This window comes from Nesoenas mayeri (genome assembly GCF_963082525.1).
Source record: "Nesoenas mayeri genome assembly, chromosome: 15".
In the NCBI taxonomy this organism is placed as follows: Eukaryota; Metazoa; Chordata; class Aves; order Columbiformes; family Columbidae; genus Nesoenas; species Nesoenas mayeri.
This window is the reverse complement of record NC_137559.1, coordinates 3,948,395-3,975,436: the sequence shown is the minus strand read 5'-3', so window position 1 is coordinate 3,975,436 and position 27,042 is coordinate 3,948,395. Positions and strand designations below refer to the sequence as shown.

Genomic DNA, 27,042 nt, shown 5'->3' with positions numbered 1-27,042 from the left:
CTGTTCCTTCCCGGTTTCATCCTCCTTTCTTGCAGCCAGTCTCCCTTTTTCCCTCCTCTTCATTTGTTGGGTTTTTTGGGTTTGTTTTTTTTTACCCTTTTCCTTACTAGGGATAGTGCCAGTTTTTAACCACATCATCCTTTGTTTAAAGGAAAAATAAAAGAACATGTATCAGACCCAGACGGAAAACAAAAGACAACTTGATAAAGTTTAAAAACCAAGAACAGAACTTGTATATTTGGCTGATTAAAAAGTAAGTTATCATAACTGCTCTGTCGCCATGGGGTGTGTGTGTAAGTGAAGAGGCTGCTGCCATGCGGCTGTGGGAGCGCTCCGTGGGGTGGTGATTTCTGCCTCTTTGCTGTTTCTGTGGTGGTTGTGGTGTGGAATTTGTGGTGTGGAATCTGGCTGGAGGTTCGGCAGCTCCAGCAGCAGATGCAGCCGGGAGGCACAAAGCTGCTGCATCTCTGAGCTGTGTCTTGCACAATCTGGTTACTACAGTGGAGAAAACACTAACCCTCAGGCTGCTGGCGAACCGAGTCCCTGAACGGTCACCCCTTTTAGATGTCCTTAAAGATCATCTCATTCCAACCCCCTCCCACGGGCGTTTTCCACCCGATCAGGTCACTCAAAGCCCCGTCCAGCCTGGCCCTGAACCCTTCCAGGGATGGGGCATCCACACATTTTTGGGCAGCATGTGCCAGGGCCTCACCACCCTCATGGGGAAGAATTACGTTTGCACTGAACTTGTTCCAAAAAAAAGGAAAATAATTTGATTTATACAGGAAAATCCTTACTTTATTTCTGTTTTTCATTTAAGCGACGTATGACCAGCATCGGGTAGGATTATAACAAAAATAGTACAAAATAACTCATTGTGAGCGGCCGCCGGGGCTGGCTGGCAGCCGGGGCAGCGCTGGGGGCGTCTCGGGGGCTGGCAGGGGGTGCAGGCAGGGGTGGCAGGGACAGGGACAGGCGGGGGCCAGGATGTCCTTCCCAGCTGATTCCTTCATTTGATCTTGAGATCCTTCAGCGCTGACTCCAGGCTCTAAAATGAAACAGGAGGCCGTTTGTCATCAGCTTTTTGCTTTCCAAGGCAGCGGGAGGTGGTTGGGGAACTAACGGGGGACACAGTGGGGTAAAACTGTCCCATGGGGTGTCAACCTGTCTCGGTTCCGGGGGGAGATCCAAACTTTGTCTGGTTTTGGTTCATTTTTAAAGCCGTGTGGGCAAAGCTGAAGCCAGGAGAGGGTGCTGGATCCTTGCACAAGGCTGGCAGCACCCCCCACCTCTGATGATGAGCCACTGAAAGTGCCACCCAGGAGCATCCCCCACCCAGCCCTGTGTTGAAGGAGATTCCCACCCAGGCCTTGGGTCCCCCGTGGGCAGGATGGGACCCACCACCACAGCAAAGAGCTGCACAGCACCAGGGTGGGGGGAATCGCAATTAGAGCTGTGGCTAACGAGGGTTCAACGCTGGATGCTCCAAATCTGAGGCACACCTCACCTTGACATCCCAGATGCTCATGCCGCCGTCCATCCCCGTGGTGCAGAACTGCGAGCAGTTGGCCTTCCCGCCTGCCAGCACCGAGATCTGGCTGCGGGGAGCAAAGGGACAGCAGGGAGTCACCCTGGGCCCCTGAGCAGGGCCAGAGCCCTCCAGCTCCCCCACCCATGGGCAGGGATACCCAGGGGTGCTCAGGGATACCCAGGGATGCTCCAGGGATGCTCAGCACATCCCAGCTCCCTGGACTGCACCCCTCCATCTCCCACATCCACGTACAGAGATGCTCAGGGATACCCAGGGATGCTCCAGGGATGCTCAGGGATATGTAGGAATCCTCTAGGGATGCCCAGGGCTGTCCCAGCTCCTGGGGCTGCACACCTCCATCTCCCCTACCCGTGTACAGGGATGTCCAGGGATACCCAGGGATGCACCAGCGCTGCCCCAGCTCCAGGACCAGAGACCAACACAGCCAAGGGATGCCCAGGGACCAGCACCCCAGGGTGACCCAGCCAAGCCCGTCCCTCCACCTGCTCTCCCCCCGGTCCGTGCCTGATGCTGTTCTTGTGCAGGGTGTCCAGCGAGGCGTTGGTGGTGTCCGAGCTCGCTTTCTTGTCCAGGTTCTGGAAGCGCTCGCGGGCGGTGAGGCCGCGCTGGGAGCTCTGCTTGGGGACGTCCAGCTTCCCCCCGAAGGTCAGCGCGCCCTGGCTCTCCTCATAGGTGAACAGCATTGGGCAGCAGTCGTGGCCCTGGGGAACAGCCCTGCTCAGCACCTTCCTGCCAGCTCCCAGAGCACCATCCACCCCCTGTCCCCAGTCCAGACTCACCGCGGCCACCAGGCTGTTTTCGGTGATGAAGGTGACAGCCAGGAGGGGCAGGGTCTCGGTGCACAGGGAGGCGACGCTGCAAGGGAGGGACAGGGCGTTACCAGGGAGCTGAGCTTGGAATCATAGAACCTCAGAATTGTTTGGGTTGGAGGGACCTTCCCAGCTCCCCCAGTGCCCCCCCTGCCATGAGCAGGGACACCTTCACCAGCTCAGGTTGCTCAGAGCCCCGTCCAGCCTGGCCTGGGATGTCTCCAGGGATGGTTCATCCACCACCTCTCTGGGAACCTGGGCCAGGCTCTCACCACCCTCAGGGTCAAAAGTTTCTTCCTCACATCCGGCCTGAATCAGTTTAAAACCACCACCCATTGTCCTGTTGCAACAGGCCCTGCTGAAATTCTGTCCCCAGCTTCCATTTCTCAGCGCTGAGATCGGCACAGCTCATGACACAGGTGGAAACCTCAAAACCACAAGGAGAGGACACATCACCAGCTCTGCTTGGCCCTTCACCCTCATCCCAACCCAGATGCCTCCACCTTAGGCCAGTGTTGGGAGTCACCCCCCTGCCACCCACAGCACATCTGTCCCCCAGTCCCCTCAACCCCCCTCCATTCCCATCCCTGCTTACGCCATCTTCTTGTTGGCGTCGGCGAGGCAGAGGGTGCTGTCGTGGCTCACCCAGGCCACGCGGGTGCCGCTGGCCGAGAAGCAGATGCTGTGCACCCACCCGCAGCTGCTGCTCGACTCGAACATCAGCTCCCCAAAGGGCATCTTGGAGCCCCAGGGCGTGGGGCTGGGCCGCTCCTCCACCTCCTTGATGTAGGCTGAGAAGATCCTGGGGGAGACACAGCCCTGCCATGTGTCCCTGGACACAGCCCCAGCGCTGCCTCCATCCCTGCTCCCTCGTGTGCCTCAGTTTCCCCGACGGAGCCTATGGGGTGCCCCGCTGGGTGCTGCAATGCTGGTCCCTGGGGCTCCCCCAGCCCTCCCCACATTGCCGCTGCATCCCATCCCCGTCTCCCCATGGCACCTGGAGGGGTGAACTCAACCCCATGGGTGAGCCAGGGTGCTGGGCTGTGCCGGGGTGGGAACCCAACCCATCCTTAGGGGTCCCCCGGTCCCCCACCCCCCAGCTCCTCACCGGCACTTGAAGTCGCAGGAGCCGGCGGCCAGGAGGACGTTGTTGGGGTGCCAGTCGAGGCTGAGCACCGTGGAGCGGATGGGCTTCTTGATGTGCTTGCACACCCACCTGCGGGAGGAGCGGTTGGTGTCAGTGGGGAGCATCAACCTCCCCGAGAAACCCCACTGGGCTTTTGGGGGGCTGGTTGGGGCTACGAGCACCCCAGGAGCTGCCCTGGGTGACCGGCTTGAGGCAGCAGCCAGGACGTGGGGACAGCATGGCCCAGCAGATGGGGTTTGGAGCACCTCCCTCCATATCCCCATCTGTCCACTCTTCTAGTCTCCTCTCTCCCAATCTATGTCCCTTCCACGTCCCCTCCATCTCCCCATCCATCCATCCCCTCATCAATCTCCCCATCTGTCTCCTCTTCCTCCTCCTCCATCTTGTCCTGTCTCATCTCCTGCTCCTCTGGTCTCCTATCTCCCAATCCATATCCTTTCCACCTCTCCTACATCCATCTCCCCACCTGTCCATCCCTCCATCCCTTCTCCATCTTTACTCCATCCATCTATCTCCATCTCCTCCTCGCTCCACCTCCCCCAGGACAGCCCCAGGCCATGGCTGAGCCTCACCAGTCGTTCTCCTGCTCAAAGTAGCAGATGGAGATGAGCCGGGAGCCGCTGCCCACAGCAAACTTGTTCTCCTTGGGGGACCACTTGACACAGCGTGCGGCCCGGTTGATCCGCAGGATGACCAGAGTGGGTTTCCAGACGTTCCCCTTCAGGGTCCAGACGTAGGCATTGCGGTCAGTCCCACACGTCACCAGCCGGTTGCTCTCAGGGGCCCAGTCGATGCCTGGAAGGCAGAGGGGGGTGATGGTGGCCCAGGGAGCCATGGGGACGGGTCATTCAGGGTGGGAGGCTGTTGGAAGGCAAAGCTGTTCTGGGTGGCCTCTGCTACAGAGACACCCTTTGCTCCACTCCCACTTCCATTCCAAATCATCCCACCCCATCCCACTCCATCCCAACCCGTCTCACCCCATCTCATCCATCCATCCATCCATCCATCCATCCATCCATCCATCCATCCATCCCACTCCAACCACCTCATCCCTTCCCATCCCTCCACACCCCATCCCTCTCATCCCATCCATCCCACCCCTGGGTGCCTTCTGACACACTGGATCAGGGCCAGGAGAGCTTGACACAACCTGCTCTCTCTTCTCCACCCACTGCTCAGTCCCCATCCAGAAGCTGCTGATGTCACCAAGTGAGGCTGGGACCATCTCCAGGGCAGGGCCACCCACCAGCTGTGCTCCCGTCCCCTCTGTCAGCCAGGGCTCACCTGTCACCTGCCCGTTGTGCTCCTTCAGCTCATGGACTTTGCTCCACTTGGACCCATCCTTGCGGTAGATGTGGACCTCATGGTTGTTGGGGCAGAGGGCGATCTCTGTGGGGCGAGAGCAGCCGGGACAAAGCCCTCCCGTGGGCAGTGGGCTCTGCCGGGGGGAACTGGGACAATGGGCTCTGACCTGCCCCTTCCTGCTCCCCTCCAGGCTTGGTGGGGCACAATGGGACCCCACTTAGACCCAACTGCATGGTGAGGTCCCACCACACCCCCCAGCCCCACGCTGCTGCAAAGCTGCCCCTGCTCCTGTGAACTGTCCCTATGGGGAAGGGAGGAGCTCTCCCATACCCAACAGCCCAGCATCCTCCCTTGCCCAGCATGTGGTCCTGTGGGGCTGGTGGGATGGGATGGGATAAGATGGGCTGGGGTGTGATGAGAGGGGGTTGGATGGGACAGGATGGGGTAGGATGGGATGGGACGGATGTAGTGGGATGGGACAGGATGGCTGCAGGCACTCAGCTCCCATCCAGCCCCATCCCACCCCCGTGCCTGGCACATCACCCACAGCATAGAAAGCCCTTTTTGTTCTCTCCCACATCCCCTGCGCCGCAGCCGGGAAATGCCATCGGCCGTGAATCACTCGGCTCCGCTTCCCTCCCCGTGCTCCGTCCATCCCTCCCCGTGCTCCATCCATCCCTCCCCGTGCTCCGTCCATCCCTCCCCGTGTTCCGCTTCCCTCCCCGTGCTCCGTCCATCCCTCCCCGTGCTCCGTCCATCCCTCCCCGTGCTCCGTCCGTCCCTCCCCAGGCTGCGGTGCCGCGGGGCGGACGCGGTGCTGGCCGCCCCTGCGCTGGGCTCTGTCCCGGCAGCAGGACCAGGGGGATGCAGGAGGACACGTGCTGTCTGCAGCCCAACATCTGTCCATGGCAGGAGCTGCTTCCCCAAACCCAGCCCTGACCCAGCTCTGCCCCACTCGGGGATGTGCAGCCGGGACAGTCGGTGCTTCGAGCCATCCCTGGGGGTTTTGGGATGGGGTGTCCCGGCCGTACTTACGGGTCCGGTCCTTGTTCCAGGCGTGGCAGCTGATGGGCTCCAGCAGGAAGCTGTGGTAGGCCATGGTTTCCAGGCTGCGGACAGGACAAGACCACCACAGCTGTCAAGAGATTCTGCTCTGGCCATGGGGACAAACCCCAGTGGGAGTCCCCACTCCCAGCCCCACCAAGTGCTCTGACCCACTGTGATCAGCCCCACTCTGCAGCCCACAGAGTCCCCCCCTCTGCCTGGGAAGGAGTTTCCCCGGGGATTTCCAACGTCAGAGTGTGCTCAAGCGAGGGGTTCAGCTCAGAGGTGGGGACGAAGGAGAGTTTGGGTGGAGCTGGAGGAGATGTTCCCCAGGCTGCTGCCCCATGGCCGGGCACCCCACACCGAGTGTCCCATGGCTGGGTGCCAGACAGGTACCCACGGCCGGATACCCACAGCTGGGTCTCCCATGGCCAAGCACCCACAGCTGGGTGCCATGGGGGTGTCCCATAGCCAGATGGGAAGTGGGGACCACCTCCAGGGACACCCAAACTGCGCCACCATCCCACACCAGCCAGCTAGAACCAGGTGGGCAGGAACCAGATGGGCACATTGGGACCCCAGTGCCAATACCACCAGCACCACATGCATCCCGAAGTCCCATCACAGGCAGCACCTCCTTCCTCCAGGTGCCCCTGCCAGCTCCATGCGGCCAGATCCACTTACTCCTTCACCACCTCTCGTTTGGGAAGAGTGAAAGCCCCATGGAGGCATCTCCATCCTGCCCCATCCCATCCCATCCCATCCCATCCCATCCCATGTACACTCAGCCCCAGTGTGACTAATCCCTTCCCCTGGCTGAGCGCCCACCGACCCGGTGCCGCAGGATGGAGCAGCTTCCCACCATCCCGCTCCAGGTGCCGCGGGACCGAGAAGGGCTGGAGCAGCAGTGCAGCCCCTTGGCCATCCGGCCGAGGTAACGCAGGGATGTGAGGAAACACCTCACCAGGGCGTGACGGACGGGGATTACTCACAGTTTGCCTCTCAGCTATTTTGGGAACACTGAGTGCTGCCCGTTTTTTTTGGCAGCTAAAAACGGTACAGGGGAAGTAAAAAAGTCCCTCCTAGCAAATCTCTGTCCCAGGGCTGGTGAGAAGAAAATCTGCAGAGCTCCATCACCTGCCTTATGCACATGGAGAAATCCCAGTGCCGATGCATGGCACAATCCCTACTGTCACATATCTCGTGGTCAAGTGTCTTCCGAAACGCCCATCCCCACCGGGCAGGGACACGGGCACGGCTGAGCTGCCCAACCCCAGCCCCACCAACATGCCGAGATTTGGCACAGGCTGACCCACGGGCGGGTAAAATGCTGCTGCCACCGTGTGCCTCTGCCCCGAGTCCTGCAGCCAGAGCTGCACCGACTGCTGAATAAAGTCATCAGCAAGCGGGGATGTTGCTGCTGGTATTGCAAGAGATGGGGAGCAGAAAAGCTGGCTGAAGTGGGGACCCAGCTGAGATGGGGACCTGGCTGAAACAGCTCCTGGGGAGGAAGGGTGGGAGGTGTGACCCACCATGGCGCTTTCTGGCTTCAATGCTAAGAAAATATTGATGCCTTTTCTTTTTTCTTTTTTAAATTCCATTTGGATGCTGAGGCTCCTGGACCCTCCTTCCCAGGAAGTTTTGCTGCTCCTCTGTTTCACACCATCCACCAAAGGGACGGGCTCAGCCCCTGTGCCGGGGAGGGAACCCCATCCTTTGGCTGCGGCTGCAGAGCTGAGTGAGAAGCCAGGGCTCCCGTCACCCCCTGCAGCCGCCTGTGCCTCATTTCCCCAGCAGCTGGTTCGGGACCAGGTCCCTGCTGACACCCCGTGGGCTGAGCCGCTCTCCCACGCGGGATGGGAGCCATGGGGTGACCCCCGGGGAGCTGGGCCGCCCCTCGCCCCGCAGGGAAGAGCATCGGAGGGGCCATGGCTGTCGCCGTCCTCAACACGGAGGAAAACAGGCATTTTCAGATGGGCAGACAGGGCGTGATTGGGACACAGCTCCTTTATCTCCCCAGCCAGCCCCGAGGCGCCGAGCAGTTCGGAAACATCCTTGGAGGAGATAAAACCAAACCTTGGCAGGAGCCGAGCGCTCGGGGCTCCTCCCGGTCCCAGGGAGGAAGCCGGGCTCCCGAGGAGCTGTGTTTCTGTATTTTTGGTTTTGCTGAGCCTGGCGAGGCAGCGGGAGGTGGGTTTGTGCCCACCAGCACAGGGACCCAGTGACGGTACCGCGAGGAGCAGCAGGACCCCATGAAAGTGTCCGCGGCCACCGTGGTGTCCCGGTGATCCTTCTGCATTGCCGAGACCCCCGCACCGACCCCCAGGAGTCCTCCTGCTTCCCAGAGCTGCACGGTGTCCCCCCCGTGCTCAGGCCAGCCAGACTGGGGACACCCATCCTCAGCCCTGCAATCGGTGTGGGGTACCCCAGGAGCCAGCCTGGCCCTGGAGGGGACATCACCACCCCAGGGCAGCGGGACAGCAGCTCCCACCCTCCTCTTCCTCGTGCTGGATAAAGCTGGAGGCAGCTGATGCCCGAGGAGGAGAAGACAGATTGCAGCAGCTCTGCCAGCACCAGTCTCCCCCAGGAAACCCTGCGGGGGACCCTTTCCAACACCCCACAGCTCCCAAGCCCCCGGCAAGAGAATAAAACTCAAACTTGCTGCCAAAGCTGGAAAAAAAAAATAAGGAAAAAAGCCCAAAACACAGCAACAGCAAAACTCACGAGCGATGAAGGCACTGCTCGCACCCCCTGGTACCCCAAAGCAGCCCCAGCCGGGGGGTCCCCACCTCCCCTCGAGTGGGGCGCGGGCACCAGGAGAGGTGACAGCCACAGCGCCCATGGGACATACCCCGCTCCTTACCTTGCTGGGCAGGGCTAGTTCATGGACTCTGGGCAGTCGACACGAACAGCAGCCCCGAGCGAGCGGCGGGAGCTGCTGGCCGCCCCGCCAAGGCAGCCCCGACTTCCCTTTTCCTCTCCGAGAAATGCAACCACTTCCTTACGTGGGCGTTGGGGGAGCGCAAAGCAGCTCGGCGGCCGCCCTGCCCTGCTGCGAGCCAGGCCTCTCCGCCATCGCCACACGTGGACGGGGCCACCGGCCCCGGGGTGTTCCCAGGGGTCCCCGCCGCTCGGTGGGATGCGGGCAGCTCGCCCCGGGTGCAGCGGGGAAGGATGGAGCCGGGAGGGCAGGGGAAGGAGCCCCATCCTCTCGCTCGGGCTGCAGGAGGGTTGCTCATCCCCTGGTCCCCGCCACGTTTCAGGGGGACAGATGGTCCCAGTGCTGGCCCCCAGCAGGTGAGAGCTGCTGTTGGAGCCCACCCGGGGTGAGACGTGCGTCGACATCTCCGCCCACGGCTGGGGGGATTTGCAGCTCCGCAGGACCCCACAGCGCCTGGATCCGGCCACCCTGAGCAGCAGCTGCTGCTGGTTCCTGCGTCCCGCTGAGCCCAGTGGGACCCGCGCCCAGGCAGGCGGCAGGCACAGCACCCCAATACCGCCACACATGTACCCCCACCTACCAGACATGCACCCCTCTATCTTCTTCCCCTCCTGCTTCAAAGCAACTAATTTTTATCCCTTTCCCAGCCCCCCAGGAGCTCAGCTCCTGCTGGAAGCACTGGGAAGGAGAGACGGGCTTCAGCTTCTTGTTCCCCTGCTGTGGAGTCCCACATGGAGGGGACACTCACCCTTCCCTCCCCAAGTCATGTCGCAGAAGTGCGACAGCAGCACATCGGGGTCTTGTACAGGGAGGGCAGGGTCCTGACGGGGCTTCTCAGCTGCAGGATGCAGATAAAACAACCTTGTATATGTTGAGTTGCAGAATGAATCCCCGAGTGCAGGGTCAGCTGCAGACAGGCTGTGTGGCGCGGCACGGGGATGAAGCTCATCTCTGCCCTCCTCCTGGGCTCCCTCAGCCGCCCTTCCCTTCACACACGTTGCTGTGACCCCACGCAGACACGAGTGGAGATGCGGAGATGTCCCCGGACGGTGGAGGTTCTCTGTGGATCTGGCCAGGAGTGAATCCCCGCGGTGGGAAAAGTCCCTCACAGAAGCAGCGAGCTGCCCCGTCCTCTAGCACCCATTGCAGCACCCAGCCTCACCCCAGCATCACCGCTGCCCCAAACGCAGCTCCCTCAACAGCTCCCGCACGGCTGAAAGCTGCGGCTTTTTCAAGTTTTTCCTCGGAACGATCCCCCTGCAGATGCTGGGAACACCAGAATGTTTTTTTGGTGGGGTTTTCTTTGGAGGGGGCAGAGAGGAGGAAAAGCGGCAGCAATTCTGCAGCTTCTTTTCATGTAGTGGCTGGGGGGTTTTTCAGGCAGCCTCCAGCAAACAGTCCCTGGCATCCCCACTCACGTAAAGCCCCATTTCTTGCTCCCAACAACCCGTTAACTGGTGCGTAACGTCGAGCACACACAGCCAGCAACACTCCTGTAATTAAGACTGGAACCACGAGCTTTGTTGTGCTCCCAGGTGATGGCCTGGAGATCCAGAGCCACCACGTCCCACCTCAGATGGTGCCCAAGGCTGCACTCCCCACCCCTGCACCCGGAGCAGTTCTAGCTTGAATTATGCCTTAAGCGATGGTTGTTTATATTCCCCTTGCTCGGTCCTTTCCTAATATAAATATCTCCAATCTGGTTTTAATCTCAAACTTCTAGCATACGTGTTTCTCTCAGGAACCTACAGCAGCTCCATCAAGCCTCAGTTTGTTGGCTTTTTGGAGCAAACTGGCTCATTTTACCTTCTCCAGCCCTTTAAAATAGAAAAAGAACGAGGCATAAAAATGTAGAGATCCATCTTCTCCACTCTCTCATTAGATGATTTTTCCCATCCTTTTATGTTATTTGGACCATATATTTTAGAATCAGTTTTTTAACACTTTTCGGAAATAAACACTACGCTTTCAAAAAGTGACTTCAGAAACAAAATCATTACTGTCTGTGAGAGATAAGCATCTAGGAGTACGTAAGGAGCCAGACAAAGCCAAACCCTGTTCCTTTGATCCAGAAGACACTTAACTCCTCCAGCATTGTATTCCAGCTGATAAACCCACCCCACCACAAGTCATCATACATATCAGGTCACTAGACTGCAAGAGCAGAGGTGCAACAGTCATTATTTTAGGTTTACAAGGAGGGGAAATTGCAAAGCCACACTCAACTGCCAGGGAAGGAAAGTGGGAGACCTAAGAAAACCAGAAGGGACTGGAAAAACAATTAATTCTCCACACAGAACCAACATTGCACCTGAAAACAACCCGGCTCTGCGATGGACACGGTTCACTCGCAGAGGAAGAGCAGCAGTTGTCAGCTTTGTGCGCTTATCCCCCACCCTCCCTTCTCAATCACTCAGAGCTGACAGAGCAGCAGCATCTGAAGCAACCCCGGTTCCAGAGGAAGTGGTGAATTTAGTCATTGGGTTGGTTTTTTTAAGACACTTCTGCATTTTCAACTGAAATGACAAAGTCTTAAACCTCGCAAAGCAACACCGTGAGGCAGATAATCCCCTTCAGAGCGCAGCCTGCAACATGTAAGAGTAACAAAAGCACGGGAATGAAACAAGTTACGTGCAAATGCCTCAGAGAGCTACCGAGGCTCAGAACTGAACTTCAAAACATCCAGTCACCTGGAGACAAAGGATCCGCACAGAAGCCAGACTGTGCCGATACTTCCGTTAAACACGTTCCATTTCTCCACCAGTCATTATAAACACATCATTTCACAGGCCAAGCACTCAGCTCTAACATGACACGCAGGCCTGTGAAGCTTCACAGACTCACAAAGTGATTTGCTTTTAATTTGTCCTCTTACGATCTGGCTCAGCAGATTCTTGCCTCGCTTGCCACATGCGGCCTTCGAGAAGTCTTTGTACAAATCCTAAAAGAAATAATTCTGGTCATTCGTCGTCAGAAAACTATGACCCACTAAATGGACAATAAAAAAGACATTCAGGTTAATTTGCTGTTATTACTGGATTAATCGCCAGGCAGACAGAACTAAGAGTCAGCAGGACAAAATCGTTCATCCTCCAAAATTATCACCTCAAGAGAACAATTCCCCTGACAGAGGCTCAGCTGAATCCTCACATCAGAACCCCAGGTCTTCATCCGTCAAATTTATGAAACTTTCAGCTAAGACGAACTCTTCCTGTTTTAAGGCCATAAAATATCAGCACAGGGTTTTCCTGTCCTTTCTTTAATTCCCTTAATATCCCTTTTTTAATCACTGCTAATGACCATCGAAACAAAGATTCAGTTTTTCTTTTTTTTTATTATTATTACTTCTAGCAGACAATTTACATAAAATTCCCCTTTTAAGTTAGTGATTCATAACTTCCTGCAATAAACTACTTAAGGAGCAGCTTTGGTAAAGAATGGAATGAAACAACCAACCAAAAAAATAAAATAAAATAAAAGAACAATCACAGCTGATTTTGAAACCAACACAATTCACCAAATTTAGATTCAAAAGAAAATCTGCCAAGCTGTATTTTCTCAGTGTTTCCAAATATTCCACCTTCCTCCTCCCTTTTCGGGTTTGTGCAGATGTGGGAGCTGCGTTCTGTCGAGCAGTTTGTCCTGCTAGATCACGGAAATCCACCTTTACATGATTCGTAGACCTTGAATAGAGGACTCTAAGGTCTTGAAAGAGAGAGAAATCTTAATCACAATCTGCGACAGTAGCCTGTGTTCAACAATTCAGTGTAAATGCTGATGTTAAGAAAAAAAAAAAAGAGTAAAAACCCTGAATACTTGAGATTAGACCTATAGACAAGCATCAGAGAGCACTAGTCATTCACTTCAAACTCATATATGAGCCAACGAGTCTACCCCCTCCCCCAAAACTGCATTAAAGCTGCTTATACATCACCTCAAATTTGGCTCCTGTTCCACCAGAGCTTCCTGGTGTCACAGAACACAAATGATTCTTTTCCTAAAGGTCGGCGCGCAGCTCTCGGCAGCGGGGGGAGGCCAGCACAGACCTCTCCTGGCTGGTCCTCAGTACAGCCAGGACTCGCATTATTAAATCCTTTTAGGGTTTTCCATAGAATGCTCACTGCATTTTCTGTTTGAGGTTATTTCTTACTGCTTTGCTAAGTTAATCACCAGAGGGCATGACAATGTTCTACAGCAAGAGTGAGCAGAGTCTAAAGGGATGAGAGCAAGAAGAGGCTTTACCATACCAATGATCATTCCAGCCTGATTGTGGCTGAGGTAGAAGTTGGAAAAGAGTTAGTGGGATTCCTACAGGGACATTAAGCAATTCCATTAAAAAATTAAGTCTGGATTAGCACCATCTGCTAAGCGAGGTACATCTTGAATCTTTCTTCCTTATGGAGTTCACTAATGGTCTTGAATACTCCAGTCTGGATTTCCTACTGCTAATAAACCCTGTGCCAGGGCTGAGCCCCAGAAGAGGATGCTAGAGATCAAAAAACCACCCACCACCGCACCCAGCTCAGATAAACACCGTAGTAAAACATACCTTGAAATCCCAGATGGTCATTGCGCCATCAATGCCGGTGGTGCAGAATTTACGACAATCTCGTTTGTCTATCTCATAAATAGACACTTGGCTGAAAACAGAGAGCGATAGCTGTGACACAGACATCCATTCCAGAGAGCCAAAAAGCTGGGAAATTTGGGCTGAATTCAACTCCTACTCTCTCAAAAGGAGACGGGAGTATAGCAGGGCTTGTGCTGGACTTTTGGTACAATGCTTCAGAAAAATAAGCAAAGAAAAAGGATGCTGAAAGCTCTTTAATCGCTTGGTGACTGCAGCCTAAACATTTTCCTTGAATAAAAATAAATTGCTTCAGAAATGTTAGCATCCTCTGAGCTCACGTACTTTTATAAATGCAAGGAGATTTTACTCAATAAACCTGAATCAAGCCTTTTGATGAATACATACACATGGAAATAACGACTGAAACAGGAAGCTGGTATGTGAATTTCAGCTTCAGGTGAATTTTGCTGGCTAGATTTTGGGCAGTGCTACTAACCTCTTGTGAATTATCTACGTATTTGATAAGATAAACTGTGCTCAAGTTACAGAACACAATACACATGAGCAAGCAGCAGTAGCACACATGCCATGTTAATGATTAACTTCACGAGCTTCAACGTTAAGTCCCAGAAATGTACAGCTGTTAGAGAAAGACAAAATAAAATGGGATACCAACTAAACCCATCTGGTATGGCAAATTTTTTGCTCTCACAGGTTTGCGGTACGTCCTGTGACACCAACGGGATGTGGAGAGCGTTCCTTCCCCTCGTACTGGCGGCCAAGACACTCACGTTATACTGTTTTGGTGCAGCGTCTCCAGGGTAGTGTTACGATCTTCTGTAGTGGCTCTTTTATCCATGTTTCGAAAGCGTTCCATAGCAGAAATATTGCGCTGGATGCTCTGTTTTGGAATGTCTAGTTTGGAAACGAAGGTCAACAAGCCACGGTCATCACAGTTAAAGAGCATCGGGCAGCAGTCATGGCCCTGCAAGCATGAAAACACGTCAAGAAACATAATCAACATAATCACCTCTTTGTTTTTCTGCTGCTGTTAATTGCAGAAGTGCGAAGACTGATACTATGGAAGAGCTTGCTTATTATTAACTTCATAATGTATGGTGTGTTTGCCTCTCCTAAACACTACAACGTTCTACAAGGAGAAAATAATAGACACTTACAGCCGCCACCACGCTGTTCTCAGAGACAAATGACACACTCAGGAGTGGGAGGAACTCTGTTTTCAGCTGCGAAACCCTGAACACAAGAACGTTTGTTAGAGGACTTCATTGAAACCTCTCATATTTGGCTCCAAGAAAAAATAGAGACCGTTCCCACATAAGGCTTATTGGAAAAGAAGGCAGTGCAGCTCAGCTGTCCTGAGGTGACACCAGAAGGTTGTAATTCATAATAAAATGTTATAACTTAATGAAAGTGTCCTGAAGATCTATAACAAACATGAAGTTTTCCAGCTGAAACACTGAAATAAACCAGCATCATGTGTAACCACAAGAGTTTATAAATACACCCCAAAAAAGGTTCAAGTTGATGAAGCTATTTCATTTGCAATATAAAGCCACTTAGTACTTGACATGATCTTTTCAAGAGAAGCAAGCCTGTATGCTAAGTCAATTTTCATAATGTTATAATAAAGGAATTCTAGAACACTTCACACTCAATGGGGTACTTATACAACTATTAATAATTAGCAAAAAGAACATACTTACATCATATTTTTTGAGGCATCAGCAACTGACACGGTACTGTCGTGACTGACCCAGGCGAGGCGGTTACCGCTGGCAGAAAAACTGACGCTGTGCACCCATCCGCCACTGCCAGCACCCCCAAATTCGGACATCAGCTGCCCAAAAGGCATTTTGGAGCCCCACGGTGTACTGGCTGGTTTTTCATCCACTTCTTTAATGTAAGCAGAAAACACCCTGCAAATAAATATTTCAGCAGGAATAAAGACAGGAAAAAAAACCACAACTCCTGGGAGCTGCATATACCTTTTATATTGGAAACAACCAGATGCATTGTAATTCCACCAAAATAAAATACTACGGTATCTTTAAACAAGCTTCTAGCAGCTGAGAAGCTTCAGTCTCCAGAGAGAAAGCAATTGTACAAAGGGTGTAACACATAAAAGTTTCTCCTAAGTGTCATGTCTTGTATCTTTTCTCCTTTTTTCCAGAAGATGGCACAAAAACATACGTTATCATCCCATTTTCCACCGTGCTAAGATTTCCCTTTCATCATTTTGCAGTGCTAACAACTCCCAGAGTCAATTCTTCAGTAAGAGAAAAAAACACCAATCGCACTGTATAGTTAGAAGGGAATACAAACACCTACAAAATTACCCGCTTTTTAAGAACATTCACTTTTTAGCAGGAGAAAAGAAAACTGATATTCTAATGCCAGCAAAAGGGCTCTGAGCCACCTTATTCTGGCTCATTACTGAAAGGGGTCCTTGAAAACCTGATATACCACAATGTTTTTATGGTTTTTTTCCCCAGCACTACAATTTGCAAGATATGTTTAAGTAGGAAGCCTCCTCCTTTCATCAAATTCATTCTGCATGATTCAGACACGCCACAATATGGTGTTCTTGACCGTTACCATGGAAGTTACTTGGACGTCACCAGTGCAGGATTAGAGTCCATTGAACAGGAGGAGCAAGTGAGCTCTGCCATACTACTACCAGAGAAATATTTCAGTATTGACAAAAAACCTGTGATCAAATATTCCTGGTTGCAGTCAAATACAAAAAGGGAGTTTAAGGAAATGGTGTTCCCCCCTCCCCGTTTTTTAAAACTTTCACATGTGTTGGGTGTGCACTTCAAAAGGTACCTATATTCAGCTTATTCAAATAAAGTTGATCATTTGGAACAAGAAGGGTTTAACTGCAGCTATATTAGGCACAGATTTTCAGAGAATTAAGTATGAATTTATACTCAGCTCTATCAGTTTAAATATAATCTAATGATAATCCTTCAACAAACTTAATTTTATAGAGACATCTAAAAGGACAGTTCTCCTAATGTATGGAAATAGGACAAGAGGTTTAAAGCAACAGCCTTTGAGACAAGACAGAAAAATCATTCCCACAGAGTAAAAGACCTTGAAGATAACTGCTAAAAAGTCTTTTGCTTTACTAAAGTCTCCCTCTCTTTTAAAATCAAAATCATCTCAGCTTGCAGGCCCCAGCCTTCAAAGAACACTCGGAAACGGCTTTTATTCCCACAGCAACATTGTTCCAGCCAGAATATAAAATTCACACCTATGTGGTGCTGTCAGCTCTATATATATTTCTGAAGACAAATGTAAGAGGACCTCATCCAGGCCAGCCACCAGGAAAACTCTGCTGAACTCCTATCAACTCGGAGCCTCTTCTGCCCCTCCATTCTTTTTCCAAAGTCTCTCCCATTTAGCTGCTGAACAGTTGGCAGTGGCTCTGGCAGATCCATTTCCTAATTTTCTTCAGAACCACCTATCAGAATAGATGTAGAACTTCAGCCTCAGGTATCTTTATTTTCTTTGATATGTAACCGAACATTCCCCAAAACTGGAATTCTGGAGATTTCTGCTAGTCATTTGGCAAACACAATATGCTTGCATGAGTTTGGGGAAGAAATAGAAACATAAACCCAGTATCAATCTCCATCACTTTTTCTTGCTTCCTTTAATACTTCTATATGGAGATTTCTATGATAAAACCAGCAAAATTATTAAATGTTTCATCCTAAACTAGAACGTTAAGCAAGAGCAGAAAGTTTCCCAAATGTTCTAAGCCAAGATATCTATTTTTTTTTTTCAAAATATAAACAAATTTTGTTAATAATAAGATGCAGGACACAATTAGTTTTCTGACAGGAAACAAAAGACTAACCAAGTCTTCTGGAAAACACTGCAAGGAAATTAACTGAACCACATCTTGAATTTCTTATAAAAACACACTGAAAGCTATACTGAAAAAAAATAATTCAAGCCTAACTCTCAACCAAAACCCCAAACGGGAAACAGGAGATAATCAGGGATGCACAGAACAAGCACCAAAGCCTGTAGCTGAAGACCAAAATAACAGATCAATTGATACATAGGTATCTCGTTATATAGAGATATCTTGATATATAGAGGTCTCAGCTGACCTAATGTCAGAGTCTCAAGATGCTTTATGAACACACACAAAAAAATTTCAACATGTGAAAAGCAGCTGCTTCCAGAAGATGAATGAGTACGTTTTACAGCACATTTTTTTGCAAAAGGAAGCAAGCATGTATAGTTTATGTAATTAACACCGGAGACCAGGCAGGGAAGGGAGGCAACTCCCCTCTTCTTCCCAGCTTTCGTTTAACATCTCTCCTTACATAAAAAGGTATTAAAGGATCGAATTTAGATGCATGGGTTCCATTCTGAAATAAGGAACGTAATAGTTGGTCCCACCTCCCCCTCCCACTCCTTCTTAGTCATTTTTAGTACACACTTTGAAGCTTAAAAATTACCCTGTTACATAAGGAATTTAAGAAAAGAAGCTTTCATTATTATTCAGGGTACAAGTGATTAAGTAAAATATGAATTAAAGTCAACCACTCTGCAGACAGTTCCTCATGCAGACTTCATTGCAGTGACTCCAGTTACTTGGCATGGAGCAACTCGCAGGACCCACTCCTCACGGTGTAATTTCATCATTTGAAAGACTACCCCACCCATCTCACATGCCCAGTTGCTTTTACCAGCCTTTTTCTTATTGTGCGTCAAAAACATTATGCTGAGTTTCATTTGCACCAGTTCCTTGGCCCTGATCACCACAGGGCTGCAAGAAAGTTAAAGCTGACACCGGCAAAAGGGAGAGAACAAGTCATTCAGGGAAGAAAAAGATGAAAAATCACCTTTGTAATCATAAAGTTACTCTGAATTTCAAAATTTCACCATCAATATATTGGTTTTTAGACTCTAACCAGTAGTGTTGGTATTCTACAAGATAGTACCTGCTGGTCTGATTTCCAAGTCTCTTAAGCCAGATATTTTATTTTGGTAATAACAACAGTATGCAATGAGCCATCTTCTATTTTGATAGCGAATGCATCACCCACATGCTTGTGCCAACAAAGAACCTGAACCAGTAACTGACTTACAGATGCTTTATTTTCTCTCACCTGCACTTGAAGTCACAGGACCCCGCTGCCAGCAAAACATTGTTGGGGTGCCAGTCCAGGCTAAGGACAGTGGAACGAATGGGCTTTTTAATGTGTTTGCTCACCCACCTAAGTGAAAGCAGAAATAAAATTCATATGAAAATATTTTACTGGACTCCTCCAAACCTATGAAATACTTCTCAAAAAGCTCACCCTCCGCCAATGACTAAGTACACCAGTTTTGCAATAAAACTCACATTCTGTCCAAATCTTTAAAATTATGGTGTACAGTCTGTGAACTTTATGTGTTTATCTTAATTAAAATTTTAAATATTCTAAACAAATTTACAATAAGTATATATCTCTTCACCCAAATTCTATTCCCCTGCTAACTCATTTTTATAATGCATTGGACTGAACTCCTTAATGTGGATTTTGCAGGGTAACTGCCTGGTCTCTCACATCCTCTCTCACCTCCTCTATACAGAAGAAAGACTCAAGTCAAAGTTTCTTCATTCATTCTGAAGGGAGATGCAGAGAGGAAACATTTGTCTTTTTTCAGCAATACAGTTGTGGTAAGGAAATTTTTACTCTGCAGAAATTCTTGCACTTTTCGAAAAGCAACATATGTTTATGGTAGTCAACCAGAACCTATCCACGCCAACACACATAACCTGAAAACAGGCTAACTCAAAGACCTTTAGGTGCTACATTATATTATAGTAAAGAAGCAAAAGAGGGAATCTTTTCCCTAAGATGTAAAAAGTCCATGAAAGAACTGATGAGGTCTATTCCTCTACATTTCCTGAAGATTTTAGGAATTAGGAAAATAGTAACCTAGTAACCGCCATTAAACTCCAGGCTTTAGCGTTCCCATGCAGACCTTAAGGGTATAAATAGAAATTAAACCCAAACAGCTCACCAGTCATTTTCAGATTCAAAGTAGCACACAGATATAAGTCGAGCTCCACTTCCCACAGCAAATTTATTCTCCAAGGGAGACCATTTCACAAAGGTGGCTGCACGATTAATTCTCAGGATCACAAGGGTAGGTTTCCACACGCCGTCTTTCTGACTCCAGACATAGGCATTACGGTCTGCGCCGCAAGTTACAATGCGATCGCTTTTGGGAGCCCAGTCAATACCTGCAATTTAGAGTTCACATTAATAAAGTTTTCCCTTTATAGTGTTTGCTTTGCCGTAAGCCAAAACACAGACAATCTCACAGTCTTCTACTATAGAGATAGTTATTACTATTATATTAGTATTCTCCTTTTTCACTTACTCTTCAGGCACCATTTTAAACTGCTAAGGATAAAGGTTTTGCCCTCTAGCTTTCACCAAAATTGCAGATCCCAAATTTCCCGATTCTGGAGGATTTGTCCGCGAGGAAGCCGGCTCTGACTGGTGGCCAACAGGCGGAGCTCCGCAGCCTGGAATGGCCTGTCCACCGCAGCATTCAAACCACTGACTTGAGCAAGAGACACTTTTCAACAGCTGAAACCCAGCAATTCTAAAACTATGCACAAACCTCTAACCAAGTTGTCTGCTCACTGCCAGACTGCAGTCATGATCCAAAAGTTAAGATAACAGGTTTTTTTTTTTGTTAGAAGTGGTTAATCTTTATGTACCGATACAATCCTTACATTTTTTCCATGCCTAATTAAGCTGTGCCATGAGAAAGAAACATTTACCAACAAAAAGAAAAAAATCAAAGAATAAAACAAAGCATTTGATAAGCCTGCCATTGCTTCTTTCCCTTCCTATGCAATGAAGGATGTTCTCAACTGGAAAGTCTTACGGCAACACTGGTTTTCGTCTTTGCTTAGCATCCTTCTTGGAGATGTAGAGTGCAATCCTTAACTCTCCTGCCACTAAATCATATTTCAATGTTTTTTCAGAACTGTATTCTGTACTCAACACATTCCTTAAGCACACAAACTGAAAAAAGGACAAAAGTTATGGAAAGAATTTGTACTAATTTTACCATATTATTCATATATGGTCTACTTCAAAATAGGCTTACGTCTAAAAGTTCAATTTTTGAGAGGCTGGTAGTCTGAAACCAGAGCTACATGAGTAAATCTCGTGCCTTTGAAATGGGGACCATCCTGCACCTTTTCTCTTTCTCACCACCTCCCTAGCACCAGCATTCTTCTGACCCATGGCAATCTCAGCTTTTTAGGCTTAGCAGAAAACTAAGCCAGCAAAAAAGAGCAAATAATGCTCTTCCTGTAAGTGAACAGGAGCATCTCACCACAAATGTCTGCATCAAGACACAGGAATGCAAAACAAGGGACCTTGTCCCCTGTGATCAGAAGCTGGAGCAGCAGCAGTTGAATCACCCTGTCAGAGGCAACATGCAGTCTGATCAGTCTCTCTTCTGTGTCTAAGCACAGTTTAAGTCTAATCTTTACGACAACCACAGCATTCAGTATTCCAAAGGTATGCGCTATGCAGGAAAGCAGAGAGAGCTCTTTTCCCAGGTCATAAATATTTGGTTTCTAACACTAACAGGTACAAGAAAAATGCAAAGAAACATCTTTGGGGAACAGCACGTCATATCTAAATTCAGCCCAAGTGACTCTTCACAAAAGGGCACATATGGTTGTGCTCTTTGACAGCAAAAATCAGATGAATTGAATAAGGTTCCTGAAAAACACTGTTGGGCAGATACTTCTGCCCGTTAGTGAGTTGAGAACAGAATAAAGGATATTGCTGTTTTGCGCGAGTGCTTGTATTAATTACTTTTGTTTCCTTAGAGAATAAAGCCCTTATAGAAATAACACCACGAAAAAAAAAAGACTACTGCAGGACAATCACGTATAAAAATAACACCTTGTGACTCATCGTGGCAGCTCTTCTTACATTTTCATTGTGGATCTACAGATACTCTGGGCCTGCAGTAAAATACACTCACTGATGGTTTGTCATAAGTCCAGGACTGACCACTTAAAGTGTTTATACAGTCCCTAAAAAAGGGTATTTATTGCTGTCAGAAACCACGAACCAATGCAACAGCCGGATACTTGATGCAGTTTTAATACCAGCACTTGAAAGAGAGCAGCATGTATCATCAGGAGAGTTTGACACAGAACTCAGCTGCTTCAGAAGACTGTAAGTTTATCATCATTATGTTATTATGGATGAAAAATAAGTGACAGAAAGGCTCAGTTACTCTACCAAAATGTCTGGAAATGAAATAGGGATTTTCTTCCCAACATTCATTGCATGCGGCCCAGAAAAACGCTGCAAAGCTGTCTGTAAGTGGGCATGCCAACCTATAAAAAGATCGATTTACTCAACACTTGCAGATTGCCTGTCCAGATTCTCGACTGGGGAAAATAGGGGGTGGCCAAACCTGTTGTCTGGCACAGCACAACCTCTGCTTACCTGTAATGTGGCCATTGTGTTCCTTTAGCTCATGAGCCTTGACCCACTGGTTCCCACTCTTCTTGTAGATGTGGACTTCATGATTATTAGGGCTAATGGCAATCTCTTGAAGAAGAAATAAAACAATCCAATAGTACGGAAGACTTTTTAGTAACAAATGCTTTACTTGGAAAGACTTTCCAGTGTAAAGCCTGTATTCTCAAATTTCAGAGCATAACATGGATTTTGTAAACAAAGGGCCAATGGCCCTAGATAATCTTAAATAATTATGGTTATAAAATTTTCATGAGTATACAGCACAGAAAGACAAGACATTTTGAACACAACGATCAATGTTCTAATAAAAAAGTAGGCTATTAGAGGCCTGGGTTGCGGGTATGGAAATAGAGGGTCAAAAAGGGTAAGCAGGGACAGGTCATGTTCTAACAAGGTACAGACCAAGAGGTAAAGTCTTTTGGAACACCGGTAAGGCCAGACTTGCTCATATGCCAGAGTTCCAGTAATGGGTTTTTCAAAGTTCAGATTTAGAAAACAGGCACTTTTTGGATCATCAATGGAACATTTAATGTGCAGCACTAGGTATTTGACTATACCTTTGCTAAACATACTCCAGGAAATTGCAAGATTACAAACTGACAGCAAAGAGAAAGTAGCAACGGAAAACAAACCAAACAAACAAAACCAACATATTACTTACGAGTACGGTCTCTGTTCCATGCATGGCAGGTGATTGGCTCTAGTAAAAACTGGTGTAGAGACATTCCGAGTTAAAGATATTCCTATGTTGTAAAAATTGAAAAAGCTGAAAGATGTAAAATTGAAAACAAAACACTTCAAAATTAGGTAATTATTAAAACAAAATCAGCCTTCAACATTTACCAAGGTTGTTTCAGTCCAGTGTTACAATTTGCATACAAACGATCATAACTTACTCAGTCAATACGTTCAGGCCGCTTAAGAGCTGCCTTTGCCCTACATCCCAATATCTTCAGTAGGCCAATGAATTTTAACTGTCCTGCTTACTGAAGCTAATTGCGATTGTCCCAAAAGCCATGTTCACTTGCTTCTTAGTGCATCATCACTGGCGAGACAGCAGGTTCTTAGGAAATCTAACAAAATTAATAATTTTACTATGGAAACAGAATACTTGGAAAAAAACCCTAAAATTCTAGGGACATATCTCAGTGCATTGATTCAAATCCTGACATGTACCAAGGCTCACAAGCACTACAATAACATTTTTTTCTTCTTCTTTCTCAGGAGGTTAAATTGGTGTGTCCAGAACATCTGATATGCAACTGTAATCTGCTGATTATTTGATAAAGCCATTTATATGTATCCTAGGGAAAAAAATATTAAGATAAGCAAGTAACTAATTGCCAATTTCTTCAAATTAATCCTAGCACTTAAGTGTTTTATAGTTACGCTTTTGCCCCCATGAGATTCAAACACTGAAAGAATGAGCTGAATCATTCTAGTTCGTATATATTTTAATTTGTTTAAAAAAAAGCTAGACACCTAGTTTTTTCTTTAACTTATAACTGCTACATGAGACAGCGCCGAATATCTGCAATTGAAGGTGCAGTGACCCACAACCTCAAAGTTGTTTAAAATATCATGTTGTATTCTATGTCCTGTATTAACCAAGCAGCACAAATGGATGGAAGATAACATCAACGGAAGATAACACTGGAAAAGCTCAGTGTCACCTCTAATAATTAAAATGTGCACAGTTCAACACACAAAACTTGAATTTGTCAATTCCTTCCATAAATTCCACTAATTTTCATAGCAATTTACCCTTGGCTGATGGATCAAAGTTTTTTTACCCCTACATATACATCTAAAAAGAATTATCTCTGTGATGTCATTCCAAGGCATCCACACCCATTATAGCCTGAAATTACAACATACCCAAGTATGGCCATGTTAGTGGAGGGCGGAGGCTTTGGGACAAGGTAGGAATTTGGAAGCAAACAGGAAACGAGCGGCAGCCCAACAGAAACTCAGGCATGAATGAAAGATGAGTATGTTCTTATAGAGCTCAGCAATTCCTACCACCCCACTCACTTAACAAATATGCTGAAAGTGCTGAATCTTGGAGCAGAGATGATACAGAACTTCACCAATGCAAAGCATTGAAGTGACTTTTTCTTTTCCCTCCCCCAACCCCTGCTTTTTTCCTTTTTAAGAAAGCAAGCACTGCTATTTTAAAATTATTTACGGTTACATTTCAAATGTGCTTCAAATATAACTTTTAACTACATGAGCTTTAATTCCAGTTGATAATTTTAACCAGCATGATTTCATGGTTCTTCTAATAGTCATATTCTACCAATCAAATGAAGCTACTAAACATATGCAGTCCTAAGCAAAATAATTAATATATCTTTATTAATGTGAAAAAGTAGACATAATCCAAGTTACCTTTGACCTTAGACAGCCATGACTTGAGAGTCCATGTGCTAATATAAGCAAGACACAACTTCAAATTGCTTTTTCCACGATCTTGCTTTAGCACATGCCAACATTCAGTAGCACTACATTTCCATATACAGGAAAAGTTGAAGAGCTGCTCTACCAACAAGGAATGCTCAGCCTTTCCTGCTCTTTCCGAAATAAAATGTAAAAATATCCAATCTCCCCTCCCCAAGGAATGCAGCTATTTTGAAACACTTTCTAACACAACCCTGGTATTTTCTGTACAGATTTGAACTACATATGAATGATACGATCCCACCCTAACTTCTAGTTGGGAGATTTTTGCTAACCTACACACTGCTCCCAAAGACAGACTAGACAAGCAGTATGTTCCATTCTTTCCCATTGAATGAGCTTCTTGAGCACCATAACTTGCAGCAAGCACTGTTTTCTGTTGTGGTTTGGTAACAAACTCATAAAAAACAACAGTGATGAGAATCTCCAAAAGCACTACTATTTCTCTGATAAGTGCAGTGCCCTTTTCTTCATGAAGTTAAATCTTAAAGAAGTCTTGCAGTTACATTTATTCCTTACCAATACATAGACAAAATCAAACTCACATATCACACGAGAAAATGCAATGGACTCTATGATTCTTTACACAATTAACATGTAGTAAACCCCTCAATGCCTTCCTGTCAGCCAACCTCAAAATCTCATATAGGAAAGATACTGTCACAATAACTTTGTTAGCCACATACTTAAGGTGGCTATCCCTCATCTTTTTTGTAAATGCAAAGTAACTGTCCTTGAGTTTCAATACATTTTTCTTTAAAGGAGAAAAAGGAAAATTTTGCACCTCTGCGCAGCAGTTCTTTCAGTACATAGACTGAAAGGATCGAGGTTGGGAAGTACAGGACTCAGCTGTTGTCATCTCTCCACGGGGTGAGAAATATGGGGTATACGGGCATCCCTGGACAAGCAACTAGTGAGGGTGCAGACTCAGAAGTGGAGACGGCATATGTGTGGGTGAGAGAGAGAGAAAAAGGGATCTTTTTGATCCTAGCCTGTTTTCAGAGCACCTACATCACTCCCAAACACCTGGAAGCGAAGTGCCTCTAATTCAGGCCTCCTCCTCCCGCTGTCATTCCTCTCCGAGTCACTCAGCGCAGCGTTCCCAAGGGGGTGACTCCTGCCACAGGACACCATTAGCATTACAAAGCCGACAGGTCTGGGATGGATCGCGGGCTGCGGGAGGCCCCGTGCGGGTCCCACAGGTGCACAGAGGCCACGGCGGCTCAGAGCCGGGGGAGGCGGGGGCTGCCCCGCCGAGGCCCGTCCGGTTGCTCCCGCCCCGGCCCCATCACCGCCCCGTGCGGCCCCGGCCCGTAGGGCGAAGGGGTTGAGGGTACCGCATCGCCTCACTAGAGGGCCCCGCAAACCCCCCCTCGCAGCGGCAGGGCCAGGCACAGCCCTGCAGCCCCGGGCAGGCTGAGGTGACCCAACCCCCCCGCCATCCCCTCACACCGGCGGGCCTGCAGGGCCCCCCCCGCCTCCCATCCCTCTCGGGGCTGGCCTGGCGGCACCGCGGACAGCCGCCCCCCGGGGTGGGGACTCACCTGACGCGGCGGGAGCGGAGCGGGACTCGCGGACTCTGGTCAGTCAACGCGACTCCGCTCCGGGCGGCGGGAGAGGGAGCGGCCGGGCGGCGGAGGCCGAGGGGGAGGCGCCCGGCACTGACAAGGGAGCCAGGAAACGCGCTCTGCGCCTGCGCGCCGCCCCGCGGGCTGCGCCTGCGCCGCCGCCGCCGCGCTGCAGGGGCGGGGGGAGCCGGGGCGCGCCGGGGAGCCGCCCTGCGCCTGTGCGGCGGGAGGGCGGCGGGGGCGCGCGCCGGGCCCGCGCCTCACACAAAGGCGGCCGGCGGGCCGTGCGCGTGCGCGGTGGGGCGGCCGTTCCCCCTCACGGGAGGGCGGGCTTGGGACGGGCTGTAAATCTGGTAAGTCGGGTGCGTTTCCACACCTTGAGCACCAAGTGACCTCCCAGGAGCGCGGTCCCGCAGAGCTGCTGCCTCTCCAGCAGCATCGGTGAGAAAACAACGATGCTCAGTATTGATGAGCGACCGGTCACTGCCAACACCTGGATGACTTCATCACATTGAATTCTGTCAAATACACGATTATTACAAATATATATATATATATATTTAAATCCTACTTAATATTTTGTAAAGCTACATAATTTTTAACGACAGCAATATTTTTCTGTCATTGCTGCCTCTCTCCTCCACCCCATCCCCAGCTACCAACAGCACCACCACACTCCTTAATTGTAAGTGTCTCAGTTTTCCTGTGACTTCCATAAACATTTTAACCAACAAAATGATGGATACCAAGAGTTTAAAGCTGTGAGTTTATGACATATGTCATGAGTTTGAGGCCACCTGAGCTGGGGCTTGGCAGTGCCAGGGAAAAGCCAGAGGCTGGATAAGGAGGTTGTGAGGGGTTGAAGGGAGTTTATTTGAGCTTCTTCAGCACAGGCTGATTTAGAGCTGCAGAGCTGCCATGTGAGGAGGCTTTGTGACCTTCCTCCCTTTTGAAGGATGGAAGGAAAGGTTGTGAAGCATTGGAACAGGCTGCCCGAGGAAGTGGTAGAGGCACCATCCCTGGAGATGTTTAAAAGATGTATAGATAAGGCTCTTAGGGACATGGGTTAGTGCTAGATTTAGGTT

General features: G+C 49.2%; 3 protein-coding genes across 5 annotated transcripts in view; all 3 read right to left on the bottom strand.

Annotated features, from left to right (window-relative positions):
- Window positions 1-830: 830 nt before the first annotated feature.
- Window positions 831-8,828, bottom strand: ARPC1B (actin related protein 2/3 complex subunit 1B). Its single transcript, XM_080353826.1, has 10 exons — window positions 8,721-8,828; window positions 5,849-5,922; window positions 4,793-4,897; window positions 4,081-4,303; window positions 3,470-3,577; window positions 2,957-3,163; window positions 2,332-2,407; window positions 2,057-2,253; window positions 1,508-1,598; window positions 831-1,048 (listed from the first exon to the last, which is right to left on the bottom strand). The coding sequence occupies exons 2-10, from the start codon at window positions 5,910-5,912 to the stop codon at window positions 1,010-1,012; spliced, it is 1,110 nt and encodes a 369-aa protein (XP_080209952.1). The 5' UTR covers window positions 5,913-5,922; window positions 8,721-8,828; the 3' UTR covers window positions 831-1,009.
- Window positions 8,829-12,003: 3,175 nt separating this feature from the next.
- ARPC1A (actin related protein 2/3 complex subunit 1A) lies at window positions 12,004-26,065 on the bottom strand. Of its 3 annotated transcripts, XM_080353696.1 has the most exons (11): window positions 25,934-26,013; window positions 25,401-25,506; window positions 22,591-22,695; window positions 21,894-21,998; window positions 19,423-19,645; window positions 18,522-18,629; window positions 15,093-15,305; window positions 14,547-14,622; window positions 14,160-14,353; window positions 13,348-13,438; window positions 12,004-12,503 (listed from the first exon to the last, which is right to left on the bottom strand). In XM_080353696.1, exons 3-11 carry the CDS (start codon window positions 22,652-22,654, stop codon window positions 12,465-12,467), a joined length of 1,113 nt encoding a protein of 370 aa, XP_080209822.1. In that variant the 5' UTR covers window positions 22,655-22,695; window positions 25,401-25,506; window positions 25,934-26,013; the 3' UTR covers window positions 12,004-12,464. The 3 variants fall into 3 exon arrangements, with proteins under 3 accessions (XP_080209822.1, XP_080209821.1, XP_080209823.1); XM_080353695.1 differs by lacking the exon at window positions 25,401-25,506 and having other exon boundaries at window positions 25,934-26,065; XM_080353697.1 differs by lacking the exon at window positions 25,401-25,506 and having other exon boundaries at window positions 22,591-22,672; window positions 25,934-26,045.
- MYH16 (myosin heavy chain 16) overlaps window positions 25,377-27,042 on the bottom strand; it is a gene marked incomplete at both ends in the record, with an annotated part of 35,342 nt that continues 33,676 nt past the window's right edge. Inside the window, 2 exon segments of the mRNA XM_080353948.1 lie at window positions 25,377-25,506; window positions 25,934-26,126. Of these exon segments, the coding sequence (XP_080210074.1) occupies window positions 25,377-25,506; window positions 25,934-26,126 (323 nt within the window).

Excerpts from the sequence above, each read along its gene's own strand:
- ARPC1B (XM_080353826.1), bottom strand. The coding sequence starts at position 5,912 with ATGGCCTACCACAGCTTCCTGCTGGAGCCCATCAGCTGCCACGCCTGG. Across the intron at positions 4,898-5,848 it reads CTGGAACAAGGACCGGACCC|AGATCGCCCTCTGCCCCAAC; the intron begins GTAAGTACGGCC and ends CTCGCCCCACAG. Across the intron at positions 1,599-2,056 it reads CTGCACAAGAACAGCATCAG|CCAGATCTCGGTGCTGGCAG; the intron begins GCACGGACCGGG and ends TGCTCCCCGCAG.
- ARPC1A (XM_080353695.1), bottom strand. The coding sequence starts at position 22,654 with ATGTCTCTACACCAGTTTTTACTAGAGCCAATCACCTGCCATGCATGG. Across the intron at positions 15,306-18,521 it reads TCCTGTGACTTCAAGTGCAG|GGTGTTTTCTGCTTACATTA; the intron begins GTGAGAGAAAAT and ends ATTTATTTGCAG. Across the intron at positions 13,439-14,159 it reads CTGCACCAAAACAGTATAAC|CCAAGTGTCTATTTATGAGA; the intron begins GTGAGTGTCTTG and ends CTCTGTTTTCAG.